The 12,961-nt window shown below is 31.0% G+C and overlaps 1 protein-coding gene across 1 annotated transcript in view; it reads left to right on the plus strand.

The window, feature by feature from the left end:
* Positions 1 to 12,961, plus strand: part of LOC145258130 (developmentally-regulated GTP-binding protein 2-like) — a 51,557-nt gene that overhangs the window by 20,146 nt on the left and 18,450 nt on the right. The window contains exons 6-7 of the mRNA XM_080115872.1: positions 1,437 to 1,527; positions 10,418 to 10,490. Of these exons, the coding sequence (XP_079971998.1) occupies positions 1,437 to 1,527; positions 10,418 to 10,490 (164 nt within the window). The remainder of the gene's footprint in view (positions 1 to 1,436; positions 1,528 to 10,417; positions 10,491 to 12,961) is intronic.

Below are 12,961 nucleotides of genomic sequence, written 5' to 3' on the forward strand. Positions count from 1 at the left end.
TTGCCACACTCTAAATGATCATCGCTATAATTTTGAATATCTTAACATTTGTTTACAATGGTTTTCTCTTCATCTTCATGTTCTGGCCATGTCATCTCATATTGGCAATCACCGAGGGCGTGTGCACTTTTTCATAAGTTGTATACAAAACCATTAAAAAAAAAATTGAATGAATAAAAAATATTTACTCAGATGTATCAATTGTATTTGACTTGTTGGTAACAGTCGTGTGTGTTCTTGTTAGGAGATCCCACAGTTAGCATTCACATGTTTCCAGTCTTTTAAATACCAAATCTTGGCTTAAAACTAGCTGAGATCATTATTTTTTTTCTTGTCCACCTGAGCTATATATTTGTCTATCTCATCGTCTGCTTGACCTGATCTTTCACTGCTCTGGTTTCCTTCCATCTACTCAAAGCTGAACTCTAACTCTTAAATATATCTAGTTTTGACAGGAACCAGCTGATCAGCGGAAACTACTACTTCCAATAATCAGATTATTTTTACATAAACATAACAATCGAATGACCTGTACATGTGGGAAAGCTGAATTTGAAATTTTAATTTCAATCAGTTTTTTTTTTTTTTTTACTGCCAACTGGATTTATGATTTAATGAAGAAGGGTTCATATTTTTTTTTAATACTCTAGTTAGAGTAAGGATTTTTATCTGTTACTGTTTGAGATTGGCAGTTTCATTTTGGTTGTGGCCTCTTTTTATTAATTAAAGAAATTGATAATCTCCATTATATAATGTAGATGCTTCTTTTTTATTATATAAGTCATGAAAATCGCTTTCTCTTTTTACAGAAGAGACGTTGCGAGTCTATCTCTGCCCAATCATTACTTTCATGGCAGGCATTCGACTGAGCTTCAGTCTATGGTTCCTCACCTCACAAAATATTCACAAAACACATTCGTCTAACTATAACCACTGCTAACAATATCTCTCGCTCTCTATCTGTGCCTAAAATTAAACAAAAATTCCATGAGCAGTTTCTTTTCTAGAACTGTCCGTTTGTGGAGTACAATACCCTGGGGCTACTTCCTAGATGACTATAACATGGTCGTTTTCATGTCTAACATAAATAAGTTCTTGTTAAGCTGTCCTCTTTTATAATTAAACCATACCCAAGTTCCACCATTACTGATCATCACGATGTTGTCTCACCGTCTACCTAACACCTCATTAACCCTCATCTTAGAGTTGCCTGTGGTCCATCATAAGTGGTGACACAGAAAGTAAAAAAATAAAAATAAAATGATTATCATGCAATCTTTTTTGTGTTTCTGATCATGACTGATTTGTTTTACGTGTATGCTTCAAGTTTTGCATTTTTTGTTTTTTTGTTTTTTCAACGTTGGTAGCCATATTGCATTTGGTACTGTTAAAGTAAAATTGCATCAAATAATTTTCCTCCTTCATTCTTTTTCTAGGCAAAGGTCGAGGTCGGCAGGTCATTGCTGTTGCTCGGACTGCAGATCTCGTTGTGATAATGTTGGATGCAACAAAAGGTGATATCCAAAGGTAAGAAAAACTGAACCTCTTTTTTATTGCTTAACAAGTCTGATTTTTTTTTTTTTTTTTGTGCGCAAAATCTATATCTATAAACCAATAATGCTTGTATGTCTGTTCATACAACAGTTGCCAATGATTGATCACCAAGCAAAGCCAAATTATCAGTGGCCCTGTCGGGGAGCAGGCATTAGAATACGCCAACTTCCCCCCTGCAGAGGGTAAAAGTCCCTCAATGGGGGTCCTGGATATGACCTTAAACTATATCCAGTGGTGAGGCCCCAGCTTACGGGTTTTGGGGAGTGTGGAGCCACCCTTTAATTACCATTGCTCCCAGGTCCACTCTGACCCGGAGTGGTAGTACCTGTTAGGGTTCCAACTATGGGTTGAATAGAAACCGACGTGAAAACAACAAATATATTCTATTAAAAAAATTTTTCTTCAAAATCTTTGTATTCGGATTAAATAACCCGAAAAGGGTTGATATGCCGGAAACCAAAACAACCAACCAAATTATCAGATTCCTACGAACATTTTAGCCTCAGATTTCAAAATGATTAAAAGTTTTTTTTTGTTTTTTTTTTTTTATTCTTGTCCAGAAACAAAAATAAAGAAAAATCTGTATGATGTAAGTACCCGTGATGAAAGAAAAGTATCACATTCCAAAAACCATGTAAATTGATCAAGTAGTTTATTTTTAAACAACAAAATCAAATTTTATGAGCATTTGAGAAGTGACTCTTGCTTGCCTTTTTTGAGAAAAATCTAAAAAATCATGGGAGATAACTCAACAAGAATTCATACTTGTGAGATTTACGTTGTAATGCCTATGAATTCCCATTAATTGCTTAAAAATAATTTTCTTTATAGAATATAAAACTACTATAATATATTCGTATTCTTGGAATATTTTGGACTATTGTTCTCATTTTGAGTGCCATTTTGACAATCAATGTAACCTCCGACCTTCTTCAAATGTATTTTGTTGAACTTGGGAATCTGTACGGAATTTTGAACAGAACCATTTATTTAATTCACAGAGGTAACTTGCTCTCGTTCAGGGAGCCATGACTGGATAGAGTAATTTTTTATTGCAATAAATAATAAGCAATTTGTAATTGTATTTTTTCGGTCGCCCACACTGAGGATTGAACTTTCAATCTTCAGAAGAATGTCACTTTTACAACTGAATTTTTCAAAGTAATCTAACCACTGTGCCATGAGTCAAGAGATGCCTCTATGAATTAAATTAAGAGTTCCGTTAGAAATCTTATGCAAATTCCTGAGTTCGACAAGAAGGTCGGAGGTTACATCGACCAAAACATTATAAAAATGACACTCAAGATGAGAACAGTAGCCTGAAGAATCCAAATAATATGAATAACCAATCCTCATCTAAAAAATTAAGAAATGTACTATAATGTAGGGGGAATTCTAGACAAGAACCTTTTTACTGTTAAAATTAAAATTAAAGTTATAGTTATAGTTAAAAGGGGTTGTTTTTTTTACAAAGGGGCCACCACATATCAAGGCCATTTGAGCATAAGAGTTAATGTGTGTATTGTAGTCATTGGGACAGTTGTGTAATAATCGTTTGTAGAATTAATTTGGTATTAGATTATTTACGAGGACTGCTGAACAAGAATTTGTTTACATTGGACTTGAAGATAATAATATTGTAGTAAGCTGAAAGCGGAAGAAATCATCCAGATATATTTTTTATTTTAATAAAAATTTTATTGTCAGAATTAATATCAGAAAAATAATTTTAATAAAAAAATTGGTAAAATTTAAAAACAGTTATCATTCAAAAACTTTTAAACAAAAAAAAACAATAATTTGTGGCAAATGTGGTAGAATAAATTCTCTACCGACTCATATACTTTTAATAAAAAACAAAAACAAAAATTTCTACCGACTCATATACTTTTAATAAAAAACAAAAACAAAAATTTCTACCGACTCATATACTTTTAATAAAAAACAAAAACAAAAATTTCTACCGACTCATATACTTTTAATAAAAAACAAAAACAAAAATTTCTACCGACTCATATACTTTTAATAAAAAACAAAAACAAAAATTTCTACCGACTCATATACTTTTAATAAAAAACAAAAACAAAAATTTCTACCGACTCATATACTTTTAATAAAAAACAAAAACAAAAATTTCTACCGACTCATATACTTTTAATAAAAAACAAAAACAAAAATTTCTACCGACTCATATACTTTTAATAAAAAACAAAAACAAAAATTTCTACCGACTCATATACTTTTAATAAAAAACAAAAACAAAAATTTCTACCGACTCATATACTTTTAATAAAAAACAAAAACAAAAATTCTCTACCGACTCATATACTTTTAATAAAAAACAAAAACAAAAATTTCTACCGACTCATATACTTTTAATAAAAAACAAAAACAAAAATTTCTACCGACTCATATACTTTTAATAAAAAACAAAAACAAAAATTTCTACCGACTCATATACTTTTAATAAAAAACAAAAACAAAAATTCTCTACCGACTCATATACTTTTAATAAAAAACAAAAACAAAAATTCTCTACCGACTCATATACTTTTAATAAAAAACAAAAACAAAAATTTCTACCGACTCATATACTTTTAATAAAAAACAAAAACAAAAATTTCTACCGACTCATATACTTTTAATAAAAAACAAAAACAAAAATTTCTACCGACTCATATACTTTTAATAAAAAACAAAAACAAAAATTTCTACCGACTCATATACTTTTAATAAAAAACAAAAACAAAAATTTCTACCGACTCATATACTTTTAATAAAAAACAAAAACAAAAATTCTCTACCGACTCATATACTTTTAATAAAAAACAAAAACAAAAATTTCTACCGACTCATATACTTTTAATAAAAAACAAAAACAAAAATTTCTACCGACTCATATACTTTTAATAAAAAACAAAAACAAAAATTCTCTACCGACTCATATACTTTTAATAAAAAACAAAAACAAAAATTTCTACCGACTCATATACTTTTAATAAAAAACAAAAACAAAAATTTCTACCGACTCATATACTTTTAATAAAAAACAAAAACAAAAATTTCTACCGACTCATATACTTTTAATAAAAAACAAAAACAAAAATTTCTACCGACTCATATACTTTTAATAAAAAACAAAAACAAAAATTTCTACCGACTCATATACTTTTAATAAAAAACAAAAACAAAAATTTCTACCGACTCATATACTTTTAATAAAAAACAAAAACAAAAATTTCTACCGACTCATATACTTTTAATAAAAAACAAAAACAAAAATTTCTACCGACTCATATACTTTTAATAAAAAACAAAAACAAAAATTTCTACCGACTCATATACTTTTAATAAAAAACAAAAACAAAAATTTCTACCGACTCATATACTTTTAATAAAAAACAAAAACAAAAATTTCTACCGACTCATATACTTTTAATAAAAAACAAAAACAAAAATTTCTACCGACTCATATACTTTTAATAAAAAACAAAAACAAAAATTTCTACCGACTCATATACTTTTAATAAAAAACAAAAACAAAAATTTCTACCGACTCATATACTTTTAATAAAAAACAAAAACAAAAATTTCTACCGACTCATACTTTTAATAAAAAACAAAAACAAAAATTTCTACCGACTCATATACTTTTAATAAAAAACAAAAACAAAAATTTCTACCGACTCATATACTTTTAATAAAAAACAAAAACAAAAATTTCTACCGACTCATATACTTTTAATAAAAAACAAAAACAAAAATTTCTACCGACTCATATACTTTTAATAAAAAACAAAAACAAAAATTTCTACCGACTCATATACTTTTAATAAAAAACAAAAACAAAAATTTCTACCGACTCATATACTTTTAATAAAAAACAAAAACAAAAATTTCTACCGACTCATATACTTTTAATAAAAAACAAAAACAAAAATTTCTACCGACTCATATACTTTTAATAAAAAACAAAAACAAAAATTTCTACCGACTCATATACTTTTAATAAAAAACAAAAACAAAAATTTCTACCGACTCATATACTTTTAATAAAAAACAAAAACAAAAATTTCTACCGACTCATATACTTTTAATAAAAAACAAAAACAAAAATTTCTACCGACTCATATACTTTTAATAAAAAACAAAAACAAAAATTTCTACCGACTCATATACTTTTAATAAAAAACAAAAACAAAAATTTCTACCGACTCATATACTTTTAATAAAAAACAAAAACAAAAATTTCTACCGACTCATATACTTTTAATAAAAAACAAAAACAAAAATTTCTACCGACTCATATACTTTTAATAAAAAACAAAAACAAAAATTTCTACCGACTCATATACTTTTAATAAAAAACAAAAACAAAAATTTCTACCGACTCATATACTTTTAATAAAAAACAAAAACAAAAATTTCTACCGACTCATATACTTTTAATAAAAAACAAAAACAAAAATTTCTACCGACTCATATACTTTTAATAAAAAACAAAAACAAAAATTTCTACCGACTCATATACTTTTAATAAAAAACAAAAACAAAAATTTCTACCGACTCATATACTTTTAATAAAAAACAAAAACAAAAATTTCTACCGACTCATATACTTTTAATAAAAAACAAAAACAAAAATTTCTACCGACTCATATACTTTTAATAAAAAACAAAAACAAAAATTTCTACCGACTCATATACTTTTAATAAAAAACAAAAACAAAAATTTCTACCGACTCATATACTTTTAATAAAAAACAAAAACAAAAATTTCTACCGACTCATATACTTTTAATAAAAAACAAAAACAAAAATTTCTACCGACTCATATACTTTTAATAAAAAACAAAAACAAAAATTTCTACCGACTCATATACTTTTAATAAAAAACAAAAACAAAAATTTCTACCGACTCATATACTTTTAATAAAAAACAAAAACAAAAATTTCTACCGACTCATATACTTTTAATAAAAAACAAAAACAAAAATTTCTACCGACTCATATACTTTTAATAAAAAACAAAAACAAAAATTTCTACCGACTCATACTTTTAATAAAAAACAAAAACAAAAATTTCTACCGACTCATATACTTTTAATAAAAAACAAAAACAAAAATTTCTACCGACTCATATACTTTTAATAAAAAACAAAAACAAAAATTTCTACCGACTCATATACTTTTAATAAAAAACAAAAACAAAAATTTCTACCGACTCATATACTTTTAATAAAAAACAAAAACAAAAATTTCTACCGACTCATATACTTTTAATAAAAAACAAAAACAAAAATTTCTACCGACTCATATACTTTTAATAAAAAACAAAAACAAAAATTTCTACCGACTCATATACTTTTAATAAAAAACAAAAACAAAAATTTCTACCGACTCATATACTTTTAATAAAAAACAAAAACAAAAATTTCTACCGACTCATATACTTTTAATAAAAAACAAAAACAAAAATTTCTACCGACTCATATACTTTTAATAAAAAACAAAAACAAAAATTTCTACCGACTCATATACTTTTAATAAAAAACAAAAACAAAAATTTCTACCGACTCATATACTTTTAATAAAAAACAAAAACAAAAATTTCTACCGACTCATATACTTTTAATAAAAAACAAAAACAAAAATTTCTACCGACTCATATACTTTTAATAAAAAACAAAAACAAAAATTTCTACCGACTCATATACTTTTAATAAAAAACAAAAACAAAAATTTCTACCGACTCATATACTTTTAATAAAAAACAAAAACAAAAATTTCTACCGACTCATATACTTTTAATAAAAAACAAAAACAAAAATTTCTACCGACTCATATACTTTTAATAAAAAACAAAAACAAAAATTTCTACCGACTCATATACTTTTAATAAAAAACAAAAACAAAATGGTGGCTGAGTTGATGACTTAACTTTGCTTAACTTCATGATGAAAACGTAGTAAAATAAAATTACTTATTTTACTACTAACCCTAAATCTGAGTTGAATCTCTAAAACGTTGTTTCCATATCTTCTTATCATGGCCATATCGTTGTAGTCACTCACACTGACAGTTGATGAGAGGCTGCGCACAGATTCACAAATATAAAAATAAAATAAAATTGCTATATAGTTCTACAGGTTGGCAGTTCTAGGAAAGAAACTTTGTTCATGGAATCCATGTTTAGGTTTAGGCAACGATAGAAAGTGGGGGAATTTATTGATAGTGATTTTGGTTGAACGAGTATTTTTTTGTGAAGGATTGGCGTGGGGGAACATAGATTGGAGCTCAGTCGAACACTTGTCATGGAAATAGCGATAAAGCAGGGAAAGGCTCTTAACGTCTCTTCTGTGGGAAAGAGGCTGCAGAGTAAAGAAAAGGGCATCGCCTACTAGGCTACGAAGTCTGTTTTGAATTCTGTCAAGGCAGAATAGGATACTTCGAGCAGCTTCGGCCCAGATGTGGCAACAGTATTTAATCCTAGAACGTACTTGGTTCTTGTACAGGTAGAGCATTGCTTCAGAAGTGAGATTACTGGAGCAGAATGTTCCAACCATTTTTCCAATGACCTTGGCTACAGATTTGATGTATATGTTTCATTTCACATCGAACCAAGAAGTTTGTCTAAACATGGAGCGTCCTCAAGGTGAGTCATTCATTTCAATAGGAGCCAGATGTAAGTCAGAGCATTTATAATGGAAAGAAACAAGTTTGGTTTTAAATGCATTAAAATTATCAAGCTACCTTTTTCCCCATTGCACCTTGATAAGTGGTGACCTCCATGTAAAAAAAGAACAAAAAAAAAAAAACACCTGCTTAAGATCATAGTAGAGAGAATCAGATCTTGGCTATTTCATGTCTTAGAGGTGTTGCGATAGATTGTAGTGTCGTCTGCATAAATGTCTATGAATGATCTAAGAATGTGATTTTGGAGATCATTGATGAAGATCAAGAAGAGAGTTGGGCCCAGGATGGAACTCTGACAGACTCTGGCATTAATACTGTGAGCTTCTGATTTCTGCCCATCAACCACTACTCTTATAAATCTATCAGAGAGGAATAATTTAATAATTGAGAAGACATTTCCAGCTATTCCATAGCTGGAGATCTTGTGGAGTAGACCTTTATGCCATCCCCTATCAAAAGCCTTTGATATGTCAAGAGCTATTGTTCTAGAAAGGAAACCCACATTAAGTAATTCACTAATTCTATGAGATATTACTTTTAACACGTCAGCTGTAGATCTCGACAAGCGGAAATCATATTGCATGTAACTGAGGAGGTTGTTTCTTTTAAGGTGGTTGATCACTTTTCTGTTTAACACAGATTTCAGTAGTTTAATCGTGACACACAGAAGACTGATTGGTCTGTATTGTGAGGAAAATGACTGATTGCCTGAATTTTTAAATATAGGGCAGACTGAAGAAGTTTTCTGCAGTATTAAGCAGCATTTCTTAAGACAGCATTTAAACAACTTTGTAAGTATGGGAGCTCTTCTGGTTGAAGCCTTTAGAGCACTATAATTAGAATGCTGTCGGGGCCAGTTGCTTTACTGGAATCAAGGTTTTTGATTAGCTTGGCAACATCACACATAGATATTTTTGTTGCATAGTATGTTTTCAGACACAGGAGGAAATATGGGGATGGGGCTGATCATATAGAGTAGAATTAGCTGCAAAGTTCTTCGCAAAGAGTTTGGCTTTGTCCGATACTGGCAAAATTACCTCAGGTCCATTGACAGTGTTTGGGATAGAGCTCACACTTTTACTCTGGATCCTGTTTGTTATTTGTCAAAATTGGTGGGAACTAAGCCGCTGCTCAGCTACTTTGGACTTGACGGACTGAGCATACTCTTTTTCAGTTGTTTCTGGCAGTCCTAAAGGCAGCTTTAGTCTTGGTACATCTATTTCGCTGAAACCAGTGGAAATAGTGGTTTCTGTGTGCAATGGCAGCAACACATTCTGGAGAGAACCACAGCTAGTTGTTGGGTTTTTGCTGAAATTTCTTGGAGGGTATGAAGCGATCTATATCGCCAATTAACCAGGGGAGGTTCTGTCATGATTTCTCTATTACTTATAACCTAAGATTGTTCATGAACTCACCCATGTGCTTGACACGTTGATGGTCAGTATGCAAGTCTCCTAGACCTTTTTCTCACAACTTGCCTTGAGCTATGTTCATCTTCCGTTCTGTCCCTATTAGGATCTTCCGACCACTCAGTTGTCTCAGTAAAGATAAAAACAAACAGATAACAAAAAAATATTGAATTTAAAATGAAACAAATGGCACCTATGCAATCATCAGGTCTCAAATAGTAATATATCCCAAAATTATGAAAAAAGATGAGGTAGAAAAATAATTATTAATGAAAAAATAAATTTGTAAAATAAAGTGAAATCACTAAAAACAGATAAGTTGACAGGGGAGATAATTAAGTTCTGTTGGTTACATCACATGATGAACATAATTCAAAATGTTGGACAAATTTTATTCTTCATCTAAATTTTTTGTCATAAAACTGTTTTTCATTAATAATTATTTTATCTTATTGTTTTCTGTACTTTTTGGATATGTTACTATTTGTGGCATGACAATTATGTAGGTACCATTTGTTTTACTTGAAATTCAAAATTTTTTTCATTATTATAATATAGAAGCACCAATTTATATGTCGCCCAGGGCTAAGACGTAGGGGCGCACTGATTTGGAGGCTCTATCTGTAATCTGAAGAGTTGATTAATCTCCCATAAAACAGACACAGAAGCTTTATAATATTTTTGTGTTTTTTAACTTTTTCTTGAATTTTTATTACAATTTTGAATAGAATTAATTTAGATTTTTTTTTTTTTCTTAGGGAATTGTTAGAAGGAGAATTGGAATCTGTGGGCATCCGGTTAAATCGGCCCAAACCAAACATATATTTCAAAGTAAGTATAGAATTAAAAGAGGTGTTTTATTCTATTTTTCAATGAATTAACATAAACCCCAGTTATGCCTGACTGCAATAACTTCAAGACTCAATGGAAAGGCTGAGCAGCAAAATCCTAAATATATCTTTTGTTTTTATTATTCATGTCTAAGTCAAATCATTTCCCCTCGTAAAAAAAATCTTTTTTGTGCATTCTCACAACTTGTGCAAGCAATTACGAGGGGCGTTCCAAAAATAATGCCTCCTATTTTCTGCCAAAATGAATCAGGGGATTGCAAATTGTATTGTTATGATGACTGAAATTAATGTACTTATGACCTTTTTTTTTTTTTTTTTTTTTTTTTACGAGGTGGTCACCACGTATCAAGGCCCAGAAGCAACTCGGGGATAAGGGTTATTACATGTACAATATGTTAATGTTGAGATTTGATAACAGGCAGGCAGAACAGAGTTCCATAGGCGTGCACTTCAAAGAAAGAAGCTTTGTTCATGGAATCTATGTTTTGGTTTTAGCATAGATAAAGAGTGAGGAAAATCTTTGATAGTGGCTTCAGCTAGACAGGTGCATTTTGTGAAAGATCGGCGAGGGAGGGGGTCAAGGATGGGAGCTCAGACGAGCACCTGCCATGGAAGTAACAATAAAACAAAGACAGGCTCGCAACGTCTCTCCTGTGGGAGAGAGGTTGCAGGAAAGAGAAAAGGGCATCCCCCACTAAGCCACGAATCCTATTTTGTACTCTGTCAAGGGAGGATAGTGTTTTTCGCAGCTGTTGCCCAGATGTGGCAACAGTATTCCATCCTTGGACGTACTTGGCGTTTATATAAGTAGAGAATTGCATCAGCAGTGAGATATCTTCTGGAGCGGTAGAAGGATCCTAACATTTTTCCAACGACCTTGGCAATCGACTTGATGTACGTGTTCCATTTCAGGTCAGGATTAAAGGTCAAGCCCAGAAGGTTATCAAAGCATGGAGCGTCCCCTAGTCGAGAGCCACCCATTTCAATTGATGCCAGATGGGGATTAGAGCGTTGATGACGTAAAGATAGGAGCTTGGTTTTAGATGCATTAAGTAACCAGCCACCTCTTCCCCCACTATACCACGCGCTCAAGATCAGAGGAGAGAGAATCAGAGAGAACTTTGTCATTTACAGCCTTTGATGTGTTGCCATAGATGAAAGTTTCATCTCTCTGTTACAGATATTGACGGTGTGAGATTCTTAAGAAAGCAACCCTTGCCATGCATGTACATCTGCAGAGATGCATCATTGAATTTCTCCATGCAAAATATTGAACAAATTAATATCCATCGGCATCTTTTGAACATTTACAAAACTGATGCAGTTGATGTCAACAAGGTTAGGAGATGGGTTCACCGATTTCAGGGTGGCAATAGATATGAATGACAAAGCACACTCTGGACTTTTACAACCAAGGCATCAAAAGAGGCTGACAAAAGTGCATTTAAAATGGTGTTGACTATGTAGAAGAATACATTCTGGCACAGAAAATGTTATTTGTTTTAATGGTACCACTTCCGTCTTTGTAGCTTTTCAACATTTTAGTTCTTGAGTTTAAAAAAAAATAGGAGGCCTTACATTTGGAATGACCCTTATATAATGATAAAAAAAAAAAAGAATGGACCAAAGGTTTGTATTTTCTCATCAAGTTGCTTTTGGCCTTAATAAGTGGTGACTCATTAATAAAAGGTTTATTTGAAGAATAGCAGCAAGCAATTGAAAGGAATAATTTTACTTTGATTGACTGAAGAAATAACAATTTACCGAAAATAAATAACATTTACAGAAAATTTGGAAATAATTCAGTGATTGCCAAGCATTTTTTTTTTTTCAAAGGAGTCATCACTTATCAAGGCCTGGAGGCCACTCAAGGATAAGTATTAATGGGTATACATTAGTCAATGGGATTATAGCGTAGTAATCAGGAGTAGTAGAAATTTTGTAAATTGGATTACGGTTCATCAAGAACTTGTTTACGTTGGACTTGAAGACAATCAAATTGTAGTCAGCTGGAAAGCAGGCAAACGGGATAGAGTTCCACAGGTGTGGAGTTCTAAGAAAGAAACTTTGTTCATGGAATCTATGTTTAGGTTTAGGCACAGATGAAGAGTGGGGGAAATTCTTGAGTGTTTTTCATGAAAGTTTGGCGAGGAGGTGCGAAAAATAGATTGAAGCTCAGACGAGCACTTGCCATGAAAATAACAGTAAAGCAGAGACAGGCTTGCAACGTCTCTTCTGTATTGTAGGGAAGAGAAAAAGGCATCCCCCCCCCATTAAGCTACGAAGTCTATTTTGAACTCTGTCAAAGCAGGATAAGCTGCTTCTAACAGCTCCTGCCCATATATGGCAATAGTACTCCATCATTGGACGTACCTGGCATTTATATAGGTAGTGAATTGCATCAGCAGTGAGATATCTACTGGAGCAGTAGAAGGATCCTAACATTTTTCC

Source organism: Euprymna scolopes, chromosome 33 (genome assembly GCF_053919585.1).
Source record: "Euprymna scolopes isolate OS-2025 chromosome 33, ASM5391958v1, whole genome shotgun sequence".
NCBI classification, from domain to species: Eukaryota; Metazoa; Mollusca; class Cephalopoda; order Sepiida; family Sepiolidae; genus Euprymna; species Euprymna scolopes.